Consider the following 26,506-nt stretch of genomic DNA (forward strand, 5'->3'; position numbering starts at 1 on the left):
CGGTCACGCATGAACCCCAGCATGGCGGGCAACCGATCTGCCAGCGGCACCCGAGTCTTTCCTTGCTTTTAAAAGGCGCTGTGTTGCAGGACGACAAAAGTGCGAACTGCCTTGTCGAGGGGGTGGGCTGGCGAAGGTGCCCAAGACGGGGCAGAACTGGATGATCAAGACGACGACGCGTCCTAAATACCAACGAACCTAACAAGCCTACAACCTCGGTCTCCGAAGCCCGGTTGGAAAAGAAGCCCAACATCCTGGGCAGGGCAACGCGAATCTGCCTCATGGAGAACATGAAGCCCACTAGCACCGCAGTTCCCTACGACTACTCCGTCCTGGGAATCAAGGTGGCCCAAAGCTCAAAGCTGAACAGGACATGACTCGGGTGCACCCACTTATTTCCCACCTCCACATGGCCTCTGCCCCCGACAGCTCGGAAGGTGCGGTTCGTCTCCCCGCGTTTTCATCCTGCAAAGACCCAGCATACCTCCATGTTCCCCGAGTGAGCCTGGGGATCTGCAGTTGACCAGAGCGCCTTGCCGGCACAGACACACAGCCAACGATACATGGAGGCCGGCGACGACGACGCCAGGCCGGCCTCTGAGGAAGCCGGCGATGGGGGCAGCTCTCACGCAGACATCGCCGCGGCGACCGAGACCCCTACTGCCGGCGACGGACCGCCTCCGACAAAGCGCCGCAAGACCCGGCTCGCCTGCCAGGAGTGTCGAGACCGCAAGGTTCGCTGCGACGGGGCGCGGCCTGTGTGCGGCGCCTGCTTCAGGAAGCGCCTGAGCCCGGAGCAGTGCATATTCGTCGACGTCTCGGACCAGCAGACGGCTGAAATCAGCCCGCTATACGTCCGGTCGCTCGAGGAGCGCATCCAAGAACTGGAGCGGGCGGCTCGGGGCCTGGACGGGCCAACGCCGCTGCCGTACCACTTTGGCGGGTCAAACCACCACCCCCCACACCAGGCGTCGCCACGGCAGACATGCACGGTCCGGCATTACGACGGGGCTCCACTGGCCAACAATGCTTCCACGCCTGTTCCTATTGGAGCTGGTGCCGGTCACGTCGTGGTAGCGTCGCCCATTGACCAGCACATGGCGGCTTCGCAGTTGATACATATGCAGCGTCTGGGCCGGCAAGAGCCGACAAGCAATGGCAACGGCCCCGCGCCAGGCCGCGAAGGCCTAGGGTCGCCGGAACCCGGAAGCGCTATGGGAGCAACCGAGAGCACGCCCACCGAGTCTGACCGGGCCGTTTTCTTGGGCCGATCTAGCGCAGCAGCGTTTGTCCGCGAGGTTCGCGAGTCGTCTAGGAGACATGGGGGCATGTCCAGCATTGCGTCAGAAGACGCCAACGGAGCGAGTCCCTCGGAGGGCGGGACTTCAGTACCGTACGGAGCGGCTGCTCCACGAGAGCGCCGTAGGCTAAAGAGAGACCGGGAGGCGCTCGAGGCGCTGATGGACGAGCTGATATTACCGCCACGCTGGGTGGCTGATACGCACCTCAACAAGTACTGGGAGTCGATCCATCCACTATTCCCAGTGCTGCACAAGGGATCTTTCATGGGGTGGTACGAGAGGATCTGGGGTGACCAAGAGTCGTCGGGAGACGATACAGTCCACACAATACGCACCGCTCACGCCCGACTCAACATAATGCTAGCGCTGGGCTGCTCGGCCGGCTCGAAACTGGAGCCAGGGCCTTCGTCCAAAAGAAGTGCCCACATCTTCTACGAGCGCTCCCGGGCCCTCCTCACACAGTCTTCCGTGGACCACGGCTGTTCGATGCAGCTTGTCCAGGCCCACATCCTAACCGCCCAGTACCTGCAGACGACGGATCTAGTCAACGGATGCTGGGTCGCCATCGGCACAGCGATCCGTGCTGCTCAGGGAATAGGCGTCAGCGAGGACCATCCCAGGGAGAGCCAAGTTGCGCGGGAGGAGCGGCGACGGACATGGTGGGGATGCATTATGATGGATAGGGTCGCCAGCATGATCCTGGGCAGGCCGTCCATGGTCGCTTGGAAGACGGTTGTTCCCTTGCCCCTACCAGTGGACGACGAGCTCCTCCAGACAACGCCAGGCAGCGGCTCGATTCAGCCCAACATTTCCCCTGCGCGGAAATCGCGACTGGAGTTTTACGTCTACACGTTGCATCTGACCGAGATACTTATGACGGTTCTAGAGTATGCAAGCGCTCTTCTGTCTCTCCTCGCACCTCCCAAGATGACGGAAATTGCTGACCTTGAAATAGACAGTTTTATGTCCCACACATTGACCTTCGGCGGGCCGGCCCCGAAGGAATCAACATCCAAGATCTTCAGCGCCTCCACGAAATAGACTTCAGCCTGTCTCGCTGGCGCGCGAGTCTGCCCATCCACCTTCGAGTTTATTCTAGTGATAGATATAATGGTGGCGCCTCGGCGGAATCCGGCTCGCCATTTGCAAAACAGGCCGTGACGCTTCATGGAAGGTATCTCCACCTTCGAATTCTTCTCTTCCGGCCGACAACAGTCGACCTTTCATCGGGCGCCTTTCTCCAGGCCGATGCCGCTGGAAAGGCAACCGAGTTCCAACGTGGCGTTGTCAAGGCGTGCGTCAGCTCCTGCGTCTCGGCCGCCCGCGAGCTGATCACCCTGGTCTGGAACGGGATTGATGAGGGGAAGGACGCCAGAGCGACGCTGCCTTGGTGGTACGCCATCTTCTATCTCTACACGGCTGGGACGGTGGTCCTTGCCGTTCTTCTGACGCCGAACCTCAGGCTGGTTTTTTGCCACCTCGAGGCTGCCCCTGGCGCCCCTGGCGCCCACGGAGATCCCGAGGGAAATCCCGAGAGCCTTTTACAGGCGTCCTGGTCTACCTGCGTCAAGGCCCTCTCGCTATACCAGCAGTCCGGCAGTACGTTCGCTAGGCGGTGCCTCTGGATCCTGCGCGCCATCTACGACCAGCGCTCGACCCAGTGCGACGTGGCCGCAGATCGGAGCCCCGAAATCGCGGCTACAGTCCCCGAGACAGACGCCGCCGCGGCAGAAGCGTCGACGCATCCGCTGCCCTCGGCCATGGTCACCCGACCAAGCGCTCGCGCGAACGGGAGCGGCACCATCACGCCGACCACGTGGCAGGCCCTGGCCAACGCCGCCTTCGAAGGCTCTGGTGCCTTGGGACCCGCGGCGGGCCACCATACAGGGACGGCAGCAGACGACTTCCTGCTCGACCTCTGCTGGCCTGCCGGAAACATGGACTGGCTGCACAACCAGCCGGGCGGTTTTGACCAAGGGCCAGCCAGGGTCGATGGCGTCACCGACGGTGACACAGCGATGTTATAATTAGAGACATGTAGTCTGCTCCTCAAAGCCCACATAGCATGTGAATAATCTTTTGGTCTTGCCATGATAATACACAGCATGTAAATAATCCTTTGCATAATAATACACAGCATGTGAATAATCCTTTGGTCTTGCCATGATAATACATAGCATGTGAATAATCCTTTGGTCTTGTTATGATAATATACAGCAGTGATATCCCCAATCCCTACTCCTTTTTGTACATACCCAGCGCCTTGAGCATGGGCAAATCATTCACCGCAAACAGGTAACACCGCACGCCCCCGTCGGCCCGGTGCACCCTCTCGGTCCAGGCCGGGACGGCAAAGGTGTCGCCGGGCCCCCACTTGACAACCTCCTCCGTGCCGTCAGGCAGGCGCAGGGCGCTGCTGCCCGTGCCCTCGTAGACATGGTACACGAACGAGCACGTCTCCCTGACGGGCGCGCTGGCGGCGCCCGCGTCGACCCGCTCGGCCTGCGCGCCCAGCGTCCTCGAGATCTCGACGGGCTCGGCGCCCGCGCCGCCGGGCCTGCGCGTGTAGCGGAACGTGGCCCAGGTGTCCTCCTGGCCGTCTAGGGCGGCCCGCGCGGTCGTCCAGGGGATGCGGATGTCGACCTCGTCGTGGAAGTGCTCGCTCGGGTAGCGCGGCGAGTCGTATATCTCGGCAAAGTTGGTGGGGAAGGACTGGAACAGGGGTAGGTCGAGCCCGTCGAGCCAGATCATGGGGCCGTCGCCGTCGTGGCCGTGGTCGTGCCTTTTTTAAGTTGTTATAAAAAACCGAGGCTTAGCGTTTTGCAGAGTGCGTAGAGGAGGTTCACAAACAATGGCTCCACTCACCACTCCCAGCTCGGCGTCAGGATGACGTCCCCCTTCTCCATGGTGATCTTCCTCCCGCCGACGGCGGTGAAGCCCCGGTCGCCCTGGACGATGAAGCGCAGGGCCGAGGCCGTGTGGCGGTGGGCGCGGGCCGTCTCGCCCGGCAGGATGAGCTGCAGGCCGGCGTAGATGGTGTCGGTGGTGTGCGGGGCGCGCATGGCCGGGTTGACGAGCATGAGCACGCGGCGCTCCGCCTCCTCCGTGTCGACCAGCTCGCCGCTCCGCAGCAGCAGCGGCAGCAGCTCCGGGTACGACCACTTGGCCACGACGGCCTTGGGGTTCGGCCGCGGCGGCACCATGGCCGACATGACGGTCCACAGCGGCGCCACGTTCTGCGACGGCAGCTGGGCCAGGTACTCGGCCTTGGCGCCCTCTGCCGGCGCCGGGGTCTTGTCGTCGTGGTGTGGCGCCATTTTTGGATGTGTGATGGGTACGGAAACTGGTCTACTGTCAAAAGGGAAATGGATGGGCGGCTTTGAGGACAGGAAAATATATGATGCCACGATGCCTAGTAGGCAGATTGTACCTCAAAGAAATAAACTACATCCAGCTAGCCTCTCCGTTCATGTTGATCATGATGCGACTCCATGCCTCGTTCCCCGCGTCGGGTTCAGGGGCAACATGAGTCGACAATGGCAGCTTCCCCGCTGCAACGCCCACTAACAGCCCCCCAAACCGGAGACAACGGTCGGCAACCCAAGCGTCCTTTCGGGGAGCCCATATGGCAGCCCACACCACAGGGTACCTCCCCGAGATGCAGTTCATGCGGTTTTGAAAATCTCCATGGTCGGCTTGAGTTTCTCGTTTGTAAGCCTGTGAGGGGACGGGCGAGTTGAGCGCAGCGTTGTTTTCATTTCAGCCGGTTGCCGAAAAGCACAGTGCAAGTGCATGGACCACATAGGCTTCCAAACAGAACTTACCCGCCATCAAACAGGCTCGTCCGCACGTATTGACCCTTGCCCTTCAGCGCCGCCGGGATCGTCCACAGCGTGCAGCCGCAATTGCCGCAAAACACCTTCTCCTTGGGCAGCCCGCTCGAGCAGCTCTCGCCGGGCACGTTCCATATCTTGATGGAGTTCTGGGGGTCCGACACGGTCATGTTCGCCAAGGAGAATGTGGCCACCTGCACGGTCCGAATGTCAGCTCATGCATACGCACGACAGACGCGCGAGGTGGTGGGTGAGGTGCGGGCAGTTTTAGTGAGGGGTTGTTGTCTGATGGGGGTGGCGCTTGCAATTTGATGGGTCGAGCCCGAATTCTTCTGACATTGCGTGCAGTAGCAGGCGATGTTGCCCTCGGAGGCTCCGCGAGCCTTAAAGGTGACATGGCCGCACAGGCACGAGCCCTTGTACATCTCCGCCTCGGCCATGGCTGCGTTTCTTTTCTTGGCCTCTGATTTACGATGTTTTGGCGTCTGGTGAAAGCTTGCCGAATCTCCCAGGAAGGCGGGACTTGATCCTTCCACGTACAACCCGGCAAGCGCCATGGCCTGGAAGTGGTGAGGGGTCGCTTGCGTTTATATAGCGCCAGTCGACGTCTACCCAGCTCCACGCTTGGCCGAGGGCCTCTCCCAGGTAGGCAAGATACGGCGAGAGAGTAGCTTCTAAGCTGGGAAAGATAAACCGAGATGCAGATACCAGTACCACCAACAAGCACGCTGCAGCAGCCAGCCCCGTGGGCCTCCCTCTGTCTGCCGACAATCGGACGGCGACTCTTGCAAGATGGAGATTGGAAAACCAGCCCCTCCTGGAGGGCTAGCGGCGGTTCGGCTACTTCTCAAATACCATCTTATTCCTCAACCTCCCCAGCTCGGCAATCTCGACCTCAACGACGCTGCCGTCGCGCAGCCACTTGGGCTGCGCCATGCCCATGGCCACGCCGGCCGGGGTGCCGGTCATGATGACGCAGCCGCGCGGCAGGGTGGTGCCCTGGCTGGCAAAGGCCACGACCTCGGCCACCTTGAACAGCAGGTCGCCCGTGTCCGAGTCCTGGCGCAGCTCGCCGTCGACCCACGTCCGGAGCGACAGCCCGTCGGCCGCCCCCACCACGGCGGGCGACACGAGCATGGGCCCCAGCGGGCACCAGCCGTCGAAGCCCTTGGAGAAGCACCACTGCGGCACCCCGCCCGCCAGCGAGGGGTCGCGCTGCCACTTGCGCGCCGACACGTCGTTGCCCACCGCGTACCCCGCAATGTGTGCCAGCGCCTCCTCCTTGGCGATGTCCCTGCCCGCCTTCCCCATCACGATGCACAGCTCCCCCTCGTAGTCGAGCTGGTCGCCGTGCGCGGTCACGACCTTGGGTATCCTGACGTCGGCGCCCCAGTCGTTGATGGTCTCGGAGGGCTTGATGAACACGGACGGGTACGGAGGCGGGGTCCGACCGCCTTCTTGAACTGTATGTGCGGGGAAAAAGAGGATTTGTTTAGTCAAGAGTTCTCCTGGCCCATGGCGAGCTAAAACCGACCGGCCCCCAAGAGAGAGAGAGAGGTTCTCACTATGCTTGATGTAGTTTAGCCCGATGCACCGAACGATCGGCACGTCTGACTGTCTCAGCGGCCCGAGGAAGCTCTTGACCTGGAGCTCCTTTCCCGTCGGCGAGACCTCAAAGGGGCTAGGGCCTGACAGCTCTTTTGCAACCAGCTTTCCCTGGTCGAGCAGCGGGATGAGTTCCGCACCGGAGCTGACGACGGGCTCGCCGTAGTGCTCCTGGCCGTCCTCGCCGATAAACCGGATGATTCTGTTCCACGACATGGTGGTGGTGGTGGTGAGGCGTGATGTGCGCGCAAGATGGGGCAGAAATTGGAGGTAAAGACAGAGAGCCCGCGCGACGGGACCGTCCAAGCGGCAGTTTGGAAATGATCGTCGGCCTCCCTGGCCTCTATCCTTGTCGGCTGCGAGCACCGAATTGAATCCGACTCAGCTCGCTCCCCGATAGCGGGGTTAACTCCCCGAGACGAGGACCCGCTGTCGGGTAAGTCTTTTGTGGGACTTCTCTAGGATCCATGAAGTTTCGACGTCATATCACGGGCGGCGGCCTCACAGTTGGCGCTTCAACATGAGTGGATTCATGGCCTGACAAATCCGCCGCAAAGGGCCCCAAGGGATACCATGGCGGGGAAAATGGAGCTGGCTGGCGACTTCTTGGCGCTGTCCGGCGTGGCTATCTCGTTTTGCCGCTTCACTTCTTCGCTCTTGTTGCTTCCTCTAGAAGTAGGCTGTCAACCAGAGCCCACCGAGCCTCATCCCAGCACGAAGCCTTCCACCAATCCGCGATCATGGCAGAGCCATATCTTGACGTCGAGAACGTTGTCGCCAATCTAACTATCGAGGAGAAGATCAGCCTCCTTTCGGGCAAGGACTTTTGGCAAACGAGGGACATCCCACGCCTCAACATCCCTTCCTTGAGATTCTCCGACGGCCCCAACGGCGTTCGCGGCCAGCGCTTCTTCAACGGCGTCGCTGCAGCGTGTACACCTTGCGGCACCGGACTTGCTGCAACATGGGATGCCGAACTGATAGAGCAGGCTGGGAGGCTACTGGGCCGGGAATGCATCGCCAAGGGGGTCCATGTGCTGCTGGGCCCAACGGTCAACATGCTGCGCTCGCCGCTAGGAGGCCGTGGGTTTGAAAGCTACAGCGAGGATCCTGTGCTATCTGGGAATTTGGCCTCGGCCATTATTAACGGAGTGCAGAGCCAGGGCGTGGCCGCCTGTATTAAGCACTTTGTCTGCAACGATCAGGAGCACGAACGCCAGGCCTACAATGCTGTCATCAGCGAGCGGGCCCTGCGCGAGATCTACCTAATGCCGTTCCAGATCGCGCAGAGAGATTCAAAGCCCATGGCGTTCATGACGGCCTACAACCGGATAAACGGACTGCACGTTAGCGAAGACCCCCGGATTTTGCAGGACATTCTCCGGCAGGAATGGGGGTTTGACGGGCTGGTGATGAGTGATTGGTAAGGGGGCCTGACGTGCCGAGAAGAAGGACTGGCTGATGCTCTCTTATACAACGTTCCACTAACACATCTCAGGTTTGGCACCTACTCGGCCGCCGAGTCTGTCAACGCTGGCCTGGATCTCGAAATGCCTGGGCCTCCTCGCGTGCGCGGCCTCAACGTCCTCATGTCGATCGGCTGCCAAAAGGTGGCAGAACACAAGCTGAACGAGCGTGCTCGCAACATTGTCAACCTGGCAAACCGGCTCTACTCCCCCGACCGCCCCTTTGTCCAAAGCGCGCCCGAGACAACTGTCGACTGTGCCGAAACATCGGCCGAGCTGCGCCGCCTCGCCGCGGATGGCCTTGTGCTGCTAAAGAACGAAAAGAGCATCCTGCCGCTTGACAAGAGCAAGACCGTCGCCGTCATCGGCCCCAACGCAAACCTTGCTTCCTACGCCGGTGGCGGCTCTGCCAGCCTCAAGCCCTACTACACCACCACCCCGCTACAGGGCGTCAAGGAGCATGTCCCCGCGGCACAGTATGCTATCGGGGCAGTCGGGTACAAGCAGCTGCCGCTACTCAGCCTTGTTGCAAAAACATGCGATGGGACGGGCAGGAAGGGTGTGCTGTGCAAATTCTATAACGAGCCTGCCACGGAAGCCAACCGGGTGCTGAGGGATATGGTGCATACCGAGATTTCGGATATGCTCCTCGTGGACTACGCCCACCCCGACGTTAACCCGGAGCTGTTTTACATGGACATCGAGGGTGATTTCACGCCCGAGGTGACGGGTGAGCACGTCTTTGGCTGCTCCGTCCGCGGCACGGCCCGCGTGCTGGTCGACGGCGAGCTGGTCGTCGACAACGCCATGAACCAAACTCTGGGCGGCACCTTCATGGGCGCGGGCACGCGCGAGGAACGCGGGAGCAAGGTCCTGGAGGCGGGCCGCACGTACCAAGTAGTGCTGCAGTTCGGGTCCTCGCAGACGCAGACGGTCAAGAAGAAGGGTGCGACGGCGATGCGCGGCGGCGGCGTCCGCGTCGGCTGCGCGCCCGCCGTCGAGTCCGAGGCCGAGATCGCAAGGGCCGTGCGCCTGGCCGCCTCGGTCGATCAGGTCGTGCTCGCCGTCGGCCTGACGGGTGAGTGGGAGTCGGAAGGGTTCGACCGCGACTCCATGGACCTGCCCGGTCGCAGCGACGACCTTGTGCGCGCCGTCCTCGCTGCAAACCCGAACACGGTGGTGGTGGTCCAATCGGGAACCCCCGTTACTATGCCCTGGGCGGCCGAGGCGCCCGCCATCCTGCAGTCGTGGTTTGGGGGCAACGAGGGCGGTAACGCGATCGGCGATGTCCTATTTGGCGCTGTTAACCCCTCGGGCAAGCTGCCCATCACCATCCCGCATCGGGTCGAGGATAACCCGGCGTACCTGAACTTTGGTTCCGAAAACGGCCGTACGCTGTATGGCGAGGACGTTTACATCGGGTATCGCTTTTACGAAAGGACCAAGAAGGATGCACCGTTCCCCTTTGGCCACGGTCTGTCCTACACCTCATTTGAGCTTGGCGGGTTTGGCATAGAGACCACTTCCTCGGACCCCGGTCTCGATGCAACCGTCAAGGTAGGCGTCGACGTCGAGAACTCGGGCAAAGTCCAAGGAAAGGCGGTGGTGCAGGTCTATGTGCGCGCCCAAGCGCCGCAGGCCGTGAAACGCCCGCTCAAGGAGCTCAAGGGGTTCGCCAAGGTGTCGCTGGAGGCCGGTGCCAAGACGAGGACCAGCATCGAGTTCTCGAGAAAGTACGCCACCAGCTACTGGGACGAGGAGCGCGACATGTGGGCATCCGAGGCCGGGGTCTACGAAGTCCTGGTCGGACAGAGCTCTACAGACGTCACCGTCGCCGGGAGCTTCACGGTCAACAAGCCAACATGGTGGAGGGGGCTTTGAAAAAGAAAAATGCTGTGAGCTTGCAAATGGCTGCGTGGTATATACACCTCGACGCCGGGACAGCGCAGAGCCACAAGGGCCAACCCATATGAGGGACACATCGAGAGCTCTTTGCTGCGGGCGTGGAGGTTGGGGCAAGTAGTAAATATGTACACAAGAAATCAAGACGGACAATTGGGGGAACCTGAACCGGAGGTTCCAGGCCCTAAAACGCCTCCTACTCTATCCTAGCAGCGGCGACAGAACCGCACAGGCCGCGCCGCCGTTGCTCCTTCTTCTTCTTCTTCTTCTTCTTCTTCTTTCGTGGTTGGTAGCGTTGAGGGCTCGGATTTTAAGTATCGCATTCCTCGGCCTCATCGGTTCCGGTGGGAGCGGGCGCCGACGTGGTGGTCGCGGTGGGCTCGGCGTCACACTCATCGTCGGCACCAGACGGAGCAACAGTCGTGGAAGCGGCGGCAGAGGCAGAGGCAGAGGTCGAGGTCGAGACGGGTTCGGCGTCGCACTCGTCATCGTCGCCCGTGGCGGGCGCGCTCGTGGCGGTGGGCGCGGCGGCAGCGGCGGTCGAGGAGGCCTCGGGCTCCGCGTCACACTCCTCCTCCTCGGCATTGTCGACGTCCTTGATGGTGGGGGCGGGCTTGGAGGAGGACGCGGTGGTGGTGGGGGCAGGCGAGGCGCCACCCGAGCCGTTGCCGGGGGCGGGAGCACCGGTGGGCGCGGGGGAGGCGGTGCTCGAGACGGGCTCGGCTTCGCCACCGGCGCCACTGCCGGGAGCGCTGGTGGAAGAGGGGGCAGGGGCGGAGGTCGAGGAGACCCCGGGCTCGGCATCGCACTCCTCGTCGTCTTCGGCACCGCCGGGGAGGCTGGTGGAGGTGGGGGCAGGGGCGGGGGCGGGGACAGTGGAGTTGGCAGGGAGTCCGTCGCAGCTGTCGTCGTCGGGGAGAGCCGTGGAAACGGGGGCGGACGAGGTGGAGGTGGCCGGGGCCCGCGAGGAAGTCCTGGTCAGGAAGGTGGTGGGCACAGAGCCCGGGCCGGACATGGAGGTGGACGAGACGGCCGGGGCGGAGGAGTTGCTGCCGCCGGTGCCGGCGCCGGCCGAGTAGACGGCCGGGCCGGGGATGGTGTAGCTAGTTAGGCCGTTGTGGATGTTGACGAGGATGCCCGGGTCAGCGGCCGAGTAGGCGCCCGGGAAGGGCACGCCGGCCGGGGTGGCGCTGCCGGAGCCAGTGACGCGGATCTGGTAGCACGTCATGTAGAACTGGGCGCCGCCGCGGCTGCCGGCGACGTGCAGGGCGACCGTCTCGGCCCTCAGCAGGTAGTCTCCCGGGGTGATGTCGGCGGGGATGACGACGTTCTGGCGGCCGCAGTTGGCGTTGAGCAGGTCGTTGCCCCACGTCTTGTTGCCGGCGAAGTAGCCCGACTCGAAGATCTTGAAGAAGGGGCTGGACCCGTCGGCCTTGGCGGCGTCGGCCACCTTGCTGAGGTACACCATGACGGGGCCGTAGTGGTTGCCGCCGATGGCCTCCTGCGCGCAGTCGCGGTTGTTGTGCTGGTGCATCTCGACCGCGACCACGTCGCCGGCCCTGACGGCGCAGGAGCCGGCCGCGGCGGCCGGGTTGGCGTTGCAGCGCATGTTGTTGGACGACACGTCCTCGACGGGGCTGTTGCTGGGCGGCAGGCGCGCGCACTTGGAGTCCTGGTCGACGCCGTTTACCCACAGCTGCTGGAACGTGGCGTGGGCCGCGGCGAGGGGCGCGAGGGCCGAGGCGGCGGCCAGGGCGTACGAGAGAGAGTACTTCATCTTGGTGACGGGGTCGTTGTTATGAGGGGGAAAAAAGAACGAACGTGGGAAGAAGACACCTAGAGCAGGGGGCGGCGGAGCAACGAGAAGCGAATGACTTGACGCTCGGCGTCTCCTTGTGAAAGCGGAAGAAAGGAGCGTGGTAGGAACAAAGTCCAAAGGCTGACGAATCAGAAGAAGAAGACGAACTTCTGGACCCCAAAGAGCGGATGGTGGTGAAAGAGGCTCTTCATGGACCCTGGGGGCAGAGGCGCCCACCATGTTATATGCCGCCCCAACATGTCCCCGCCGCCGCCGCCGCCGTCGAGCTCGGGCCAGCCCTCCTTGGCGTCAACGCATGTCATCCATGACCGGACGGCGGCGTCGACGTGTGTGTGGTCGTGCGGCCCGGTGGGCTGGTCCCAGGTTGGCGTGGGCTGGCTTGCAGGGTAGGGTAGGGAGGGGTGGGGGAGATTTGAAGGGATCGACCGGGTTACCACCTTCTCGGGCGGGACCCGGCATTGCAATTGGTGCGATATTCCCAATAAGGGGTCTCCGCTCGCCAGCCCACAGGGCCTTGGGGCAAGGGGGGTGGTTGAATTCCCGTTTCACCAAGGCCAACAGCAAGTTTAGGCGTCGAGCGGCCTGCTTCCTTGGCCGCATAACCTCACGTTGGAATCGGCGCACCCCCAGACGCTCGCTTGCCTCTCTGATGCCCCGCTAGCCGCGGTGAGTCCACCCTCGCGGAAGAGTTTTTGTGCCTGCAGGGATGATTTGAGATGGCAGATGGAGATGCCCGGTCTCGAAGGATCGAGGACAGGCCAAAGCCGGGGGAAATTCTGAAACCACCGCTGGGCCAAATATGCTGATGGGAAATTTTAGAATCCTCCTTGGCCAAGGCAGTATCTATGCAGTCTTGTTTTTCTCTCGTACCGGCCCGTCCGTAGCCAGTGGGGCAGGCCCTCATATACTTCATCGTGCATCAGCTTGCTCGTGTCTGAGAAGAAAAACGATAACATGCACCCCTGCATTACCTCAAGTTCTGCGAGATTGCTCCTCCTCCAACCCCTAACTTCTGCTGTCACTGACAAGAACTTTATCTCTCCTTGCCCCCCAAATCTCCGTCCATTCACCTGATACAGCTCCAGCATAGGACGCGAATCCTTTCAGCAGCTTTGCCCTGTCAGTCCGGCTACGATCAGATGATGATAAATACTCCGTCTCGCTGTCGTATATCCTTTGTTAGGATCGATCGTTGTCGTCGGCAGAGGTCGTGATGCTTTCACATCGGCACTCGGACTGCGAGCTTGGGCTGGCCGCGAAACCACGGCTACCCTAACTCCGAGGTAGCTCTCGTCATATAGTGATATTTATTACTGTTCGTACAATTAAGCATTAACGATTACACGGCTACCCTTGTCCTAAATTCTCTAAAACACTGGCCTCCCGCTCTATCCATGCCTCCACTGGTCGATGCCCGCGAAAAAAGTGGCCATGCCCGAAAATGTGCCACTGGTATTCACTCAGGCTTCTCGCTGACAGCATCGTTCGTCGCCGTGTCCTCATCCTGGGACCGGTCGTCCTTGGCAATCCCTCGAAACAGAATGCGATAGGCAGCCCGGAACAGGCAAAACAGCCAGAAGATGTTGAGAATCTGGAGGGCGGCCAGCAACCCAAATGCGATTACCTGTGAAATGCGGCACTTGTACTGGCCAGCCCTCCGGTCCAGCTGAAACGGGCCAACGGTTTGGAATTCGGTGAGGATGGAGTAAAGAATCCTAATGTTGATGTAATGTCGGAGGTAGATCCAGGTCGCGATGTTGACGGCAAAGCAGGGGATTTGGAGAGGGCTCCCAACGTAGTTGAGTGATTTTGACATCTAATCGAGGGCGGGCGTGTCAGCATTCTCTTCTCGCTGCGATCCCGTCGCCGTCGAGACTGGAAGCGGAATATTGGTAAAACTTACCGCCAGAACCATATCGCTTAGATCGTGCGTCACATAAATAGCGATCCCGGCATGGGTGAAGTGGAACCGGTAACTAAGAGCGATAAGAAAGATGGTGACTATATGGTGAACCACGAGCTCTTTAAAGTCCTTGCGCCGCTTCTCCAGGCCCAGGACCATGACCATGGCCTGCTGGACCCAAAAAGCGGCCTGGAAAAGGTAGTAGAACTTCACCGGGGCCTCGACGGCCGTGTGCGGGTACGATTCGTACATTCCCCGGGTGTTAAAGTACCACGCGGGCGTCCTACGCATGCACCACATGCCAAACGGCCCGGCAAAGGCAATGTACGTGACCGTGTACGCCTGCTCCATGAACCGGGCCTGCTTGGCGGGGGACTTGATGCCGCAGGAGCGGGCCAGCGGCCTCAGCAGCTCCTGCATGCAAAACTCTCGGGTGAAGGTCAGGAGGACAGTGTAGAAGGCGACAAGGGCGAGGTCCCAGGGGCCCTTACCGTAGCGCGGCGGCGACCGTCCACTCGTATCGTCGCCGGGGCCATACGAGAGGAACAGCAGGCGCCCCGCGACGTTGGACTCGGTGGGGTGCGCGGCGTACAGGCTGGCGACCAGCATCACCAGCAGCAGGGGCAGGCTCCAGCGGCGCTTGAGGAGGTTCGGCACCCGGCGCCGTCTGAGGCGCTTGATTCTGGCGGAGCGTCCAAGAGGCTGGGAGCTGTTGCTTATTTTTCTCCGAGTGCGCGCTTTGGCGTCTGGCTCGAGGCTTTCCACCAGGAGGTCATGTGGTGTTGCTTGTGTGTCTGGTCGGCAGCGCAGGCGAGCGCTTACTTCGGGAAGAGCCATTAGGTTTGGGCTAGATGGAGATCTGGGCTTCCGCCGCTGCTGATGAATTTTGTGTGGACGTCTAAAGATCGCGTTTTCTCGAGTCCGTGATATCTATGTATGGCTGCCCAGTAGGTAGCGTAGGTGAAGGCTGGATCATACGATGCTAGACGAGGGAGTTGAAAGTGGGTCCTGTTCATCTTGTTGCGCAGAGATGGGATCATGTCGGCTGTTTGCGATGGGCTCGCTTCTGATAACCCCCAGGACAGCACCACATTGTGTAGCAGTTTATTTCCCATCTCAAAAAAACCGACACTCGCAAGGCGGCCCAATCTGTGTGCCAGTATCAGCCGATGTGCACGGCAGCCCGTGGGCCACCCCGCCTGCGCACCTGAGTGCAGTGTGAGGGCTGAGCGCTGGCTGTCATCTGATGGGATCCTAGCGGCGATCTGATCTGCACCGACTGAGATCTAAACCCCGACCCAACCCAGGCCTTGCGACTCGAACTGCCAAATACCTCCGCATTCTGACGTCGCAATGTCTGTGTGGAGGGGCCTAGCCTCCAGAATGTCACCCCTGAGGTTCGGTCCTCGCGCCAACCAAGGCGAGGGTGACGTGGAAGCCCAAGACTCAACACACACCACCCCAAAGTTTTTCACGCCAGAACCAAATCCGCAGTCTAGCAGCTCGCGCAAGTGCCATCAAGCGCGGCCAACACCGAACGCAACTCGGTACTTGGGCTAGCCGCGAGACGAGGCTGGCTAGGTGATGATTTTGCTAGCTATCACGTTCTAGCCGAAAGTCTCCGCCGCCAGTGGCGTGGCCAGGGCGGAGACACTGCTCCTTGAGCAGACCGATGTTTTGCATGACCAAATGTATATAAATCCGAGTCGCTATCTGAAGCAAGGTGCGTTCGAGCACAGTTGTCTTTGGCAACCTGCTGCCAATCAATACCCGACCATATTTCGACCTGCTTCGTTATTCCATTCTTGATCGCCTTTTGCTCGGTGCCAGTCCCAGATCTACCAGCTCTCCTTGGAAAGAAATGAAATTACTGCTTGTGTTGGCAGCCACTGCGATATCGGGCCTTGCTGCAGCCGAACCGCCAAAGCCGGCTCCGGTCCTAAACCTGGGATTGAGATGTGCGGTATGTACCACGTTTTCTTTCTGTTGACGGGGAATCTCTGATAGATCTGACACCGGTTCGTCACTACGGTGATCCGCCATGCAACAGGATATCTGCACAAACGCACAGCTCTCAAAAACCTCATGTTTGCCCTCGAACCAAACATGTCTCTGCGGTGACAGCGAGTGGTGGTCACGTTTTGTCCAGCCATGCCTTGTTACACGTTGCAACCCCGACAAAGGGCTTTGTAAGTTGCCACACCTGGTGCTTGGGTGCCATCAACCATGCCATCTTTGTCCAAAGGCTAACGGGGGTTTCTTGTACTACCAGCCGCCATCAACGAAACCACCACCAGTTGCAGACGGCCCATTCCAAACGGAGCCGCTATTCTCCTCGGGACCATTGGCTGGCTTGCGGGTATCGCCTCGGTCATTGTCATTGCTCGGCTCGTGACCAAGGTCGCCAGGCTTACAAAATGGGGGTTGATGACACGGCCATCATCATCGTCTGGGTAAGAGAAACTAGATCGGAACGTCATCAGGACCCCCAGCACAGCCATCTCACTGACATTTTGGTCCACCATCTCTGCGATTCTTTCGCAGATCACGTTTACTGCTCTTCTCCCGACGGGAATTCTTGGTGAGGGTTCCGTTTAGAAGAAACAATACTCTCGTTTCCACATGGACTAACATTTCGGCTTTACTTTTGCACCGCTAGCTATCTGAGGCGGGTTTACCTTGGACATGTGGCTTCTCCCCTCTTGTTCCATAACCAGGTTCCTCTTTGTAAGTAATATCGATCATGATGTACAAACCCTTCCAGGTTTAACCACCTACTGACATGTACAAACAACCCCTAAACCGCTCCAGTATTTTTTCTTGTTAAAACCTACCTACATTATTGTTGCAGGCAGAAGGTATAGGCACGGTGTGAGGCTATTCCGGTTAAATTTGCTTTAAGGAGGAAAGGATTTGAAGTGCAGGGCCCCGTAAGGGGCTCTGCCCTTTATATACACGTAACTCCCTTGTCCTCCTTGCTTACTAAGCTTCCTTTTTAATGCCTGGAAGCGTTGGGCCGTGGAACGGTGCGGTGCTGAGCTCCCGCCCTCCGAAGATGTGGAGCCGGCCCGGCCCGCGTGGTGTTTGGGGGGATGTTTTGGGGGATGTTTCGCCCTTTTCAGGAATATGCTCGGGGGATCCTCAAAGAAGAAGGGGTAGATATAGGGGGTAGGTATATCGCTTGGGGGAGCAATGGGGTTTCTATTACACGGCTCTTAGCAGAGGATTTTCTTTCATTCACCTTTCGGCATAATCACTAATTAAACGTACTACAAACTGAGTGTCACGGCGCGCGCTGCGACGATCGCGACAGCAGCCACGTGCATGGGCACGTGAGGCGCGGGGCGCACTCGCCGGGCGCACCCAACAAAGGCAGCGCGCTCTGGCGCCCTGGTCTTTCCTTTTCTTCTTTCCCTAGCTTTAGGATTTCGACCAAATAGTAGGGATTTTGCGAGGGCCGCTCTCGCCGATGCGATTCTACTAGCCGTGTTGGCACGCTTCTGCCTCAACTAGTGCTGTTCCTGTCGGCAGAAGCAGCACTAGTTAAATTTATGAGTTATGCCCGCAAGGGCTCGCCAGCATAGCCTCCCCTTTGTACGCATCTACAGAAAAGGTTTGCGTGTGTGTTGGTGCATGCCTGCACCAAAGGCTATTTGGCTTACAAATAGCTTACGTGGCAAGGTGACGCAAGGCCAGTACATATTCAGTTAAGTGACTCATACATCAGATTGCCCCGCTCCCCAGAGGGCCGATTCGTGCGAGGCGCTTTTAACCCGCACAAGTACTTCGACCTTCGACAGTGGCGTCGCGGGTGGAGATTTTGCAATACCTTTAATTATAAAAACCCCAATCAGCCTAAAACAATCGAAAAGACAACATGAAACTAGCTGTGGTAAACCGCCATCACCAAACGTCTCTACACAAGCCGTGATGAAAGTAATTATTGTTGGCGCCGGCATATCCGGCCTGGCGACGTACTTGTACCTTAAAAAGAACCTCCCAGATCCGCCAGCTCCAGCCACTCCCCACTCTATCCGGATTTATGAATCCCACCGGCCACGCACCGGCCGCGGCCTCGCAGCCGGACAAGACCATGCCTTGGAGTCTTTCGAGGCCCTCTCTGCCTCGACGGCTATCGTGGGTGGCGGGCTGGCGGTGGCCCCGAACGGGATGCGCGTGCTGCGGGACCTCGACCCGGAAATCCACCGGGCCGTGACGGAGCAAGGGTTCCCCTGCGAGAACTTCATCTTCATGGGCCAGAACGGATGGACGCTGGGCACGCAGGCGACGAGCGACAGGGGCGGGTTCGAGGGTCCGCCTCCGTCCGGCCGCGCCGAGGTCTGCGTGAGCTCGACGCGGCATGGACTTTGGGCCTGCCTGATGGCTGCCGTCCCCGAAGACGCGGTGCAGTACAAGAGGGTTTCGCGCGTGGTCAGGAGGCCGGCCGAGGCGGGTGGGACACGGCCGCTGACGGTGGTGTTTGAGGACGGGGACGAAGAGGAGTGCGACTTGGTGATCGGCGCGGATGGCGTCAAGAGCATCGTGAGGAAGACGCTCTTCGGGGAGGATGACGAAGCTAGCGGCATGTACAGCCCAGTTTATACGCAAGTATCCTTTTCCCTTTCCCATCTCCTCTTTATGTGGATTGCAAGTCTAACACCCAAACAGTGGAGCTTCCGGGGTCGGAGGGATCATGAAAACCCCGCTGCCTTCGCGCGTAGCCGATAACAAAGCCATGGTCTTCACCTTCGGCCGTGATGGGTTTTTCGGGTACGCAAGCGGATCGCCCGCTCAGGCCAACTCTCTCATGTGGTGGTCGACGTTCGAGACGGACTCGCTTCCTTCGAGAACTCGACTCGACCTTGACGAGATCAAGGCGCAGCTGAGGCGGCGACATGGGGGATGGAGTGATCCCGTCGTGCGAGACATCGTCTCCAAAGCCGAGGTTGACACCATCTATCCCACTTGGGTTCTTTCGGACCTACCCCACTGGGGTGAGAACGGCATCGTCTTGATTGGCGATGCCGCCCACGCCTTGAGTCCAACCACGGGCCAGGGTGCGTCGCAGGCGTTGGAGGACGCCCAGACGCTTTCTCTCCTCCTTGCCGAGACCCTTAAGAAGGCATACGCGCCAGACCCGGCAGAGGTAGACGACGATCAACCCGCGGGCGCTTCGCGGTCCGACAAGGAGAACGACGCCGCGGCTCTTACGCTGAAGCTGTTTTACAGCATACGCCAACCCCGGGTCGCAACAATTGCCCAGCGGGCGAGGAAATTCGACAAGAATAAGAAGAGCATGAGCATGATCGAGGAATACGCCATGTATTGCTTTCTCTGGGTGATGATGCATCTCCGGTCGATTGGTGAGTCTGGTTGCACCTGGCTTAATGGATTATATTGCCCTGCTGACATTTCTCGCCTCTTTTTAGCAAAGTTGGTAATAGGAGATGTAAACGAACAGGTCTACGGCTGGTCGGCAAAAGTAGAGGTCGAAAAGGCCATGGCAAATTTAGCTTCTTCCCTGTAAATACGTAGGCGCGATTCCTATTAAATCTTGGCGGAAAACCCAGTGCATTGAGATCTTGAGTTTGACGAACTGTCTTTCCGGATAGTACTCCTAACATGTCCATGGGCTCCCGGGGTTCGCGCTGATTAATTCGTCCGGTGAGATGCTCCGGGCGGTGAGGTATCCTTGCTCCCTCCTTCCCCAACTATTTGGATGCGCTCTCCCTCGTTTCCGCTTCTGCCCAGCCGCGGCCCGATCGACGTCTATCAGAAGCAGAAGTGGAGGCGCCGGGCTCGCGGCAGCACCTAGGCCCGGTGCAGCAGGACGCGCTCGTCTCCCAGACGCCGACGCCGTTGCACACCTGGACCAAGCCGCCCCAGCACTTGAAAGCGCCTGGCTGGGAGCACCGGCCGCCGGTTGTCTGTCTGGCCTCGAGGGCGGCGGCCACCTTGGCGGGCTCGTCGCGCTCGACACTGGCGCCGGCTCGGGCACGGCGACGGCGTAAGCGGCCACGGAGGCCGAGAGGATGGCGGCGAGGACAGTTGAGAGATGCACAGCGGTTGCCGAACCCGGGGGCGTGGGGGGTTTGCTTGGCGTTGGCGACAGGAGGTGAGATGATGACGGGAAAGTGCCTGTTGCTGGTGTCTTCGGCCGGGGCTGGATTGCGGGGCATTGTCTCAGGCGGCCGAGGAGCCCACCTGCCCGCCACCGCGGCTGGGGGCCCCGAGGAGGACAAGGAATTAAAGGTCGGCAGCTTCCCCTGCTCTGGCCTAGCGCTAGCCGATTTATGTGCTTAACTAAGCCGGTTATGGCAGGCAACTCACCCTAGTTACGGCCTACAGCGGCGAGAGGTGATGTTATGTCGTCGTCACCCTCGAAGCCGCCGTGGACCCGGGCTTAAGCTTGTCGACTGAAGGGTCGGAGCGGGGCTGGCGTTGCGTCGGCTGGGCCGTCTGGCATTTTGCGATTGTGGCTGTTCTTGGCTGCAACCGGCTGCGCTGCGTCGTTTCCGCCGTCGTCTTCGTCTTGGCGCCCGGGAGCTTGGGAAAGATCCACCAGGTCGCCGCCCTCGCTGCCCGTGCAGCTGGTTTGGGGAGCATCGTCGCCGTTACCGTCGCCGTTGCCGCCGTGGCCATGACCAGGTGCCGGGCCCTGATCATCACTTCCACTGCTGCTTGGTGTCGCCGGGGACGCATCGACCTGGCCGGCGGCCGCTTCTGCAGGAGGCGTGGGGTGTCGTGTTAATTTATAGGGCAGAGGGAAAGCGGCGGCTTGTATGCGGGCCCACTCCTCCCACGTCCTCAGTAGTGGTGCGATGCTTCGAAGGTTGGGCTGTCCATCCTTAACCGAAGCAGCCCTCCACCTTTCTTCATCCGTATCCGCCTCAGCGAGCGGGCAGAGGTATGTGAGCCACACGAGGTCTTTCCGTGTAACGGTCGGGGCGTCGCCTTCTGCGAGGCCCGGGTATTCTTAAACGAGCCGTCGGAGCTGCCGGCCACGGAGCTTTTGGTCAACTCCGACACCGTCATGCTTGGGCGCCCTGGTCTCGGCGGGCCGGGCGGCGGGCTCGGGGGAGCCGCTGGGGCTAGCGGCGGGTTCGGGGGTGCCGCTGGGGGTAGCTTTGGCGGTGGTGGTGGCGGTGGTGGTGGTGCTGGTTTTGCTGGCTACAACGGCGGGTCTGGTCTTGGCCGACGCGGCTGGCTTGGAGACGACGGCGGCGCTGGGCTTGGGCTTGGTGGCATTCGCGGCTATGGCGGCGGCGGCGGACGTGGTGGTCGCGTAGCTAGGGGTCACGAGGCTAGAGGCTTTTATCGGGCTTGTCGTCAAGGGCTTGGGCTTGGGCTTGATTGCGCGTGAAGCTGCGCGTGGCGGGAGCCATGGTTAGTTAATCCGAAGCTCGGCAGGGCGCATGTTGAAACGAAAGGCGCAGGAAAGGCTGGAGAGGAGACGGCCCGTCCTCTTTATGCATTGGGCGCGTCGGTGGCCGGCGAGGCGCGCCATCGTTGGTTGGCTTGGGTTGCGGACAAGGCTGCTGCGATTGAGTTTGGGCTTGGGAATCGACTGACTGGAGCTGGGGTCCACTTTTTGCAAGCTGACAGGCGCTCGGCGAAGCAAAGGGCGGGGCCTCGCCTGTGGAAGGTGAATCAACGGGACGGCACGGGCGGTTCCCCAGGCAGATGCTTTAACCTGAGCGTCCTGCCCGTATCGCACACGGCGATAGGCGTAGCTTTGGATGTGTGGATGATTATAATTCTCGCTCTCGAGGTCCTGGCCTTAAAGCTCAAGCCTAGAGACACCATCGCGGTCATTCTCATGTTTGGCTGTGGCGTCCTGTGAGTACCCCCTTCTCCTTGCGGTTAGACTCTCCCTCGACTGGTGCGCAGTTACTGACCCTCTCAAACACCATTGGCTTCCCATCAGCTTGACTGTCATTAGCTGTTTGCGAATCCCCTATTTACTCACGTATTCTAGGTCCGCCAACCTCACACGTAAGACAAAGCTTGCCCCGAACCTAGACACGCAACAAGTCAAGACAGGGAGGAGCTACAGGCGCTAACTGCCCGTCGCTTTGGCGCGGCGCAAGTCGACTCTCTGCAAACAGGCGTCTGGACCTACTCGGAAATAGCGGTCGGCATCATAGTGGCCTGCATGCCCAATGTGCGCCAGCTGGTGGCCCAGCTGCTGCTGCCCATGATCCGCTCGACGCCCTCTCTGAGGAGGCGCACGCGGCCCGGCCCTCGCTTTGCTCTGCGCACGTGCACGGCCCTGGACGGCGGTGGCTGCTCCGGGGCGGCCAAGCGGGAGTCGCAGGCGGCCATACTATGTCGGGAAAGCACCATCAGCGTCGCCAACAGCGAAAATCTGAAGCCCGACGGCGGGGCCGGGGGCGCGGAGCGGGGAGGTGGGCAGTGCCCCCCTGACGGACGCCGGTTTTGTGCACAAGGGACTGCGAGCGGCCGAGGAGGAGCGGCAGCCGACGCCGCCTTCAAGCGGTGACGACGCTTTTGCTGGCCGCAATGCAAACAGCTACATAGAGCTTTCGACTGTACGGAAGGATCCGGCTTCAGGAAGGCAGAAAGCGGCCTGGCAGACGTGGGACTGATGCCGGTCTTTGCCAGTTCTGATTGTGCATTTATACAAATACATGACATGTAACGAGCCATGTAACCGGGCTTCACCCACGCCTACAGAAACCATCGAAACTCGTCCACCTTTGGCCCATCGCGCAGGCGGTGCGTGGGCACGTCGCGGGCGCTGAGGTTCACGCCCTGGCTCCTGTTCCTCGCGCGGTTGTCCCAGACCATCCAGAGCCCCATGGCGGCCGCGACGGTAGCCCCGGCCGCGCCGAAGCAGGCCGTCGTTATCAGGGCGGGTTCATATTTTGGCGCATCTTCTTTTCTGAATACGTTGCTGGACACCAGGCCCATTAAGTTTGCTAGCGGAACCCCCACGGATGTAAGGACCAGGCGCTGGCCCTCGTGGGCGATGTTGTTGTTGTACCACTGCAGCCAGGCGCGGCGGAAAGTTAGCGTTGAATTTGTTGGATTTTAGGAGGGGGTAGGTTTTGCATGAGATTACGTACCGTGCTGAGCAGGACAGAAGGGGCAGAAGTGCCCCAACACATCATAAAGGTGGCGTAATATCCCAGACGTAGCTGCGTCTCGATATTATCGATGGCGGCGTAGATGGCGAACCCCATGCATGTGAGGATGAAGCCGAGTGCAACAAAGGGCGAGCGAAGGCGGAGCCAATCGGAGGTGAACGCCAGAATGAGCAGCATCACGGCGCCCTAGCATCGAGCCGGAGGATATGTCAGGGAGGCGTCTTGACCTGGCAAGGCACTAGTCTCGGAGGGAGCGCGGCTTTCTTACCGTAATGTTAGGCGCCACGGTGAACAAGTTGGTCTGGATCGTGCCATAGCCCAGGCGCTGGATTATCTGGGGCATGAAAAGATTGACAGCCTGCGACGGGACCCCGACGCATATTTCGATGAGTAAAAAGCCATACGTGGCCGGCTGCCGGAAAATGACCAGAGACTTGCGCAGGTTGAAGCCCTCCTCGACGGTTGATGACGAATCGACCGAGATCCGGTGGAATGCCAGTGCCTTTTCTTCCTCGTTCAGGAAGCTGGCCTGCGAGGCGCTCAGGGGCAGGTACCAGTACGCGAAAACGGCAAAGAGGACGGTGATTGTGCCCTCGATGATAAACAGCCAGCGCCAGCTGAAGTCGACGAGGTGGCTTTCGATGCGGAAGACGGCGAACGCCAAAAGCCCGGAGAAGGCATTCGCGATGTTGGCCGCGGCGTAGAAAATCGCCAGGCGCCTAGCCAGCTCGCCCCGACGGTAAAAGGTCGTCAGGTAGTAGATGACCAGAGGGAAGACGGCGGACTCGGCCATGCCCAGGAACCAGCGCAGGGCGAAAATGCCGCTGAAGCTGCGCGCCGCCGCAGTCAGGAGCGTCATGGAGCCGAAGACCATGGCCAGGCAGGGGAGGACGCGCGCGGGCCCATACTTCTTGCCAATGATGGAGATGGGCGGCGCGAAGATGACAAAGGGCACGAAGAAGATGGCCAGGATCAGGTTGTACTGGCCGGGCGCGAAGCTGAGGTCCTTACTGAACCCGGCCGTCTCGGCATTGCCGATGTTGCCCTTGTCGAGGGCGTTGAGCAGGTCTGGGAAAGGGGCGTGTTAGTTGCTACGAGGGGCTTGTTGGAGGAGCTGTCATAGGAAGGGGCCTGTGGGGGGCGCATACACAGAAACGCAAGGACGGGGAGCAGGCGAAAGTCAAACTTCCTGCAGAGCGCCCGCTCGGCGGCAGGATCGAGGACCCTCGCGGTGCTGATTTGGAGCTCAACGTCCTTGGCCACGTTGCTGGCAAGGGAGTTCTTCCTGTCCTCCGGGCCGGACTTGGCAACGGCCGGCTTAGACGTGCCATCTGGGTGACCGCCCGGCGACATGGTCTACTGGGTGGGCGACTCAAAAGGGGGGCAGGGATGGAGCTTGAAGGCTGGGATTATTGGCTTTTTTAGTTGGGACGGAGCCGGTACTGCGTACAGATAAGGTAGCATCTTGGGACGCCACCCTGGTTTTCCGAGACCGAAGACCCTGGTGCCGGCTCGTCCACGGTTGAATCCTCCTGTCATTTTGGGTTACATCGCTGGGCGCCTTTCAAGCCGGGACTTGATTTCATCAATGATGGGGGCCGCAGATCTGTTGGCCAGAGACTCGGGCCGTTCGATATCCTCGGGCGTGGCGCGCTATCTATCTCGAGCTGATAGAGATCTCCATGGAAATCCGAGCCTGGCTTGATATGACCTCTGCTGCGCGACATGATGCAAAGTCTCGCAGGAGACCAGACACGCATGGCAACCGTTGTCCTATTTCGACCCTCCTCCGAACAGACCCAGCTAATGGCTCTGTGATAGAGGTCCTCTGCTAAGGGGGGGTCGGGGTGGTGCCCGAGGTAACGCACCGACCCCTCCGCATTCCCAAGGTTGCATCGGATAAGCAGACGGGGAAGAATGCCGGACACCGACGTCACTGAGTCGCCAACCAGTTTGAATCCCATCTGACCCCACCCAAAAGGCGCCTAGCGTCTCGTTTTGGTCATCACACGGTGTCGAGGGGATTGGAAGGCTTGCTGGCATTGACCCGGCCGCGCATTCGGGAGAGTTTTGTTGTACCTGTAGCCTGTGGGAAATATCGAGGTAGGACCAGATTCTGGAGGCGATTGGGAAGAACAAGCAGCGTGACTTCCACCAATGCCCTGCTCCTCGCACACAAACGCCCCGCACGGTGCCGCAGGTGGAGGTCCGACGATGGCCGATGATCGGCAGTGCCCGATGGATGGGGCAACAATAACGGCCGAAAGCTAAAGGACCTCTGTCACACATGTACCCCGCCGATATAAGAGTATGGTTCAAGATACCTAGCATGGTCGGGCTGTTGCGGCTGCCTTCAACCACCACACGTCCCACCAAAGCAATCAAGATGGCCTCCAAGACCCCAGTCCTGACCGACAAGGCACCCAAGCCGCTGCCTGGCATTTACAGCCAGGCCATCAAAGCAAATGGCTTTGTCTTTGTGTCCGGCGCCGTGCCTATGGACGCGACCACGATGCAGATAATCGATGGTGATATCCAGGCCCATACGGTAAGGCAGTATCCTGAGGCAGTATCCCATTTTGCACCACAAAGGGCACACTCAGCAAGAGTCCCGTCTAATGAGAAATTACAGCACCAATGCATCAAGAATCTGACCGCCATCCTGGAGGAGGCCGGTTCGAGCATCGACAAGGTCGTCAAGGTCAACGTCTTCCTGTCCAACATGGACGATTTCGCCGCCATGAACGAGATCTACTGCCAATACTGGGGAGACGTCAAGCCCTGCCGAACGTATGTACCGTACCGTCTACTACCCCGCACGCCATTGTAGTGGTTGCTATTAACACGGCGCTATCGCCCGCATAGCTGTGTGGCCGTCAAGACCCTTCCCCTTAACGTCGATGTCGAGATTGAGTGCATCGCCACCTACTAGGTGGCGCTCGGAGTGAGCCTGAAGGAGTTTAACAGGCAAACCTAACCAACCAGGTTTTACAAACGATGGCCAGCCCAATTCGTACATAAAAGCTTGCCTGCCTGTTCAATTTTATTTCAACTTCAATCTTCGTTTGCCTGGGCGGCATGCTCGTTCTTGCCATTTCCGTTTTTTTGCGCGATACAAGCGCTATTTTTCAAGGCAAAACCACTGCCCCCAAATCTGGTTGATAGTGCATCCCACCTAATGCCGTGCTGATAGAGTAATAGCGGGGACGGGGAATGGATTCCCTCACCAAACCTAAACAAGGAAAGGTCGAGGGAAACAAGCAGAGCGGAGCAACTTGCATGTCACTCCCGTAATCCTATCCTCCTCCCAAAGATCTACCCTTCAAGCCCAAGTAGTCCGACCCTGTCCCCTCCCGTGTCCGGATCCATCATCCATTCCATTTCCTTGGGCCTAAAACGTTCCCAAATTGCCCCCAGGTGGCGACGAGAAGATTCAGTCACCCTCCAAGGGCAGAAGATTATCCTACAAAGTACTGTGAAGCGCGGAGTGGAGAGTGGGCTAATCTAACAAAACTGTTGAAACCAGAGTAAGGCAACGCACAAGATCAAGGAAGTGCCGTAGACATC

General features: G+C 59.9%; 15 protein-coding genes across 15 annotated transcripts; 6 read left to right on the forward strand and 9 right to left on the reverse strand.

Moving 5' to 3' along the window:
- Positions 1–86: 86 nt before the first annotated feature.
- GGTG_03621 (hypothetical protein) lies at positions 87–3,445 on the forward strand. The gene is made up of 2 exons (XM_009221402.1): positions 87–2,188; positions 2,257–3,445. The coding sequence occupies exons 1-2, from the start codon at positions 564–566 to the stop codon at positions 3,326–3,328; spliced, it is 2,697 nt and encodes an 898-aa protein (XP_009219666.1). The 5' UTR covers positions 87–563; the 3' UTR covers positions 3,329–3,445.
- GGTG_03622 (hypothetical protein) lies at positions 3,439–4,790 on the reverse strand. The gene is made up of 2 exons (XM_009221403.1): positions 4,167–4,790; positions 3,439–4,083 (listed from the first exon to the last, which is right to left on the reverse strand). Exons 1-2 carry the CDS (start codon positions 4,616–4,618, stop codon positions 3,537–3,539), a joined length of 999 nt encoding a protein of 332 aa, XP_009219667.1. The 5' UTR covers positions 4,619–4,790; the 3' UTR covers positions 3,439–3,536.
- A 176-nt stretch (positions 4,791–4,966) lies between these two features.
- GGTG_03623 (hypothetical protein) lies at positions 4,967–5,574 on the reverse strand (the record flags this gene model as incomplete). The annotated part of the gene is made up of 3 exons (XM_009221404.1): positions 4,967–5,018; positions 5,126–5,328; positions 5,371–5,574. 3 exons carry the CDS (start codon positions 5,572–5,574, stop codon positions 4,967–4,969), a joined length of 459 nt encoding a protein of 152 aa, XP_009219668.1.
- A 400-nt stretch (positions 5,575–5,974) lies between these two features.
- On the reverse strand, positions 5,975–6,955 carry GGTG_03624 (hypothetical protein; the record flags this gene model as incomplete). The annotated part of the gene is made up of 2 exons (XM_009221405.1): positions 5,975–6,597; positions 6,700–6,955. 2 exons carry the CDS (start codon positions 6,953–6,955, stop codon positions 5,975–5,977), a joined length of 879 nt encoding a protein of 292 aa, XP_009219669.1.
- Positions 6,293–10,643, forward strand: GGTG_03625 (hypothetical protein). Its single transcript, XM_009221406.1, has 2 exons — positions 6,293–8,162; positions 8,238–10,643. Exons 1-2 carry the CDS (start codon positions 7,480–7,482, stop codon positions 10,084–10,086), a joined length of 2,532 nt encoding a protein of 843 aa, XP_009219670.1. The 5' UTR covers positions 6,293–7,479; the 3' UTR covers positions 10,087–10,643.
- Positions 10,050–11,884, reverse strand: GGTG_03626 (hypothetical protein; the record flags this gene model as incomplete). The annotated part of the gene is made up of 1 exon (XM_009221407.1): positions 10,050–11,884. One exon carries the CDS (start codon positions 11,882–11,884, stop codon positions 10,418–10,420), a length of 1,467 nt encoding a protein of 488 aa, XP_009219671.1. The 3' UTR covers positions 10,050–10,417.
- Positions 11,885–12,054: 170 nt separating this feature from the next.
- GGTG_03627 (hypothetical protein) lies at positions 12,055–12,839 on the reverse strand (the record flags this gene model as incomplete). The annotated part of the gene is made up of 3 exons (XM_009221408.1): positions 12,055–12,439; positions 12,530–12,728; positions 12,797–12,839. The coding sequence occupies 3 exons, from the start codon at positions 12,837–12,839 to the stop codon at positions 12,055–12,057; spliced, it is 627 nt and encodes a 208-aa protein (XP_009219672.1).
- Positions 12,840–13,382: 543 nt separating this feature from the next.
- Positions 13,383–14,666, reverse strand: GGTG_03628 (hypothetical protein; the record flags this gene model as incomplete). Its single annotated transcript, XM_009221409.1, has 2 exons — positions 13,383–13,742; positions 13,830–14,666. The coding sequence occupies 2 exons, from the start codon at positions 14,664–14,666 to the stop codon at positions 13,383–13,385; spliced, it is 1,197 nt and encodes a 398-aa protein (XP_009219673.1).
- A 1,314-nt stretch (positions 14,667–15,980) lies between these two features.
- On the forward strand, positions 15,981–16,730 carry GGTG_03629 (hypothetical protein; the record flags this gene model as incomplete). The annotated part of the gene is made up of 3 exons (XM_009221410.1): positions 15,981–16,018; positions 16,489–16,556; positions 16,681–16,730. The coding sequence occupies 3 exons, from the start codon at positions 15,981–15,983 to the stop codon at positions 16,728–16,730; spliced, it is 156 nt and encodes a 51-aa protein (XP_009219674.1).
- Positions 16,731–17,635: 905 nt separating this feature from the next.
- Positions 17,636–19,524, forward strand: GGTG_03630 (hypothetical protein). Its single transcript, XM_009221411.1, has 3 exons — positions 17,636–18,433; positions 18,498–19,192; positions 19,259–19,524. Exons 1-3 carry the CDS (start codon positions 17,760–17,762, stop codon positions 19,354–19,356), a joined length of 1,467 nt encoding a protein of 488 aa, XP_009219675.1. The 5' UTR covers positions 17,636–17,759; the 3' UTR covers positions 19,357–19,524.
- Positions 19,525–19,540: 16 nt separating this feature from the next.
- GGTG_03631 (hypothetical protein) lies at positions 19,541–20,008 on the reverse strand (the record flags this gene model as incomplete). Its single annotated transcript, XM_009221412.1, has 1 exon — positions 19,541–20,008. One exon carries the CDS (start codon positions 20,006–20,008, stop codon positions 19,541–19,543), a length of 468 nt encoding a protein of 155 aa, XP_009219676.1.
- A 224-nt stretch (positions 20,009–20,232) lies between these two features.
- GGTG_03632 (hypothetical protein) lies at positions 20,233–21,336 on the reverse strand (the record flags this gene model as incomplete). Its single annotated transcript, XM_009221413.1, has 3 exons — positions 20,233–20,552; positions 20,859–21,194; positions 21,285–21,336. The coding sequence occupies 3 exons, from the start codon at positions 21,334–21,336 to the stop codon at positions 20,233–20,235; spliced, it is 708 nt and encodes a 235-aa protein (XP_009219677.1).
- A 66-nt stretch (positions 21,337–21,402) lies between these two features.
- On the forward strand, positions 21,403–22,580 carry GGTG_03633 (hypothetical protein). Its single transcript, XM_009221414.1, has 3 exons — positions 21,403–21,668; positions 21,757–21,824; positions 21,920–22,580. The coding sequence occupies exons 1-3, from the start codon at positions 21,577–21,579 to the stop codon at positions 22,330–22,332; spliced, it is 573 nt and encodes a 190-aa protein (XP_009219678.1). The 5' UTR covers positions 21,403–21,576; the 3' UTR covers positions 22,333–22,580.
- On the reverse strand, positions 22,385–25,041 carry GGTG_03634 (MFS transporter). Its single transcript, XM_009221415.1, has 4 exons — positions 24,088–25,041; positions 23,208–24,007; positions 22,919–23,125; positions 22,385–22,838 (listed from the first exon to the last, which is right to left on the reverse strand). Exons 1-4 carry the CDS (start codon positions 24,290–24,292, stop codon positions 22,521–22,523), a joined length of 1,530 nt encoding a protein of 509 aa, XP_009219679.1. The 5' UTR covers positions 24,293–25,041; the 3' UTR covers positions 22,385–22,520.
- Positions 25,042–25,257: 216 nt separating this feature from the next.
- Positions 25,258–26,331, forward strand: GGTG_03635 (endoribonuclease L-PSP). Its single transcript, XM_009221416.1, has 3 exons — positions 25,258–25,487; positions 25,572–25,729; positions 25,805–26,331. The coding sequence occupies exons 1-3, from the start codon at positions 25,269–25,271 to the stop codon at positions 25,869–25,871; spliced, it is 444 nt and encodes a 147-aa protein (XP_009219680.1). The 5' UTR covers positions 25,258–25,268; the 3' UTR covers positions 25,872–26,331.
- The last annotated feature ends 175 nt before the right edge of the window (positions 26,332–26,506 follow it).

Source organism: Gaeumannomyces tritici (genome assembly GCF_000145635.1).
Source record: "Gaeumannomyces tritici R3-111a-1 unplaced genomic scaffold supercont2.2, whole genome shotgun sequence".
Classification (NCBI taxonomy): domain Eukaryota; kingdom Fungi; phylum Ascomycota; class Sordariomycetes; order Magnaporthales; family Magnaporthaceae; genus Gaeumannomyces; species Gaeumannomyces tritici.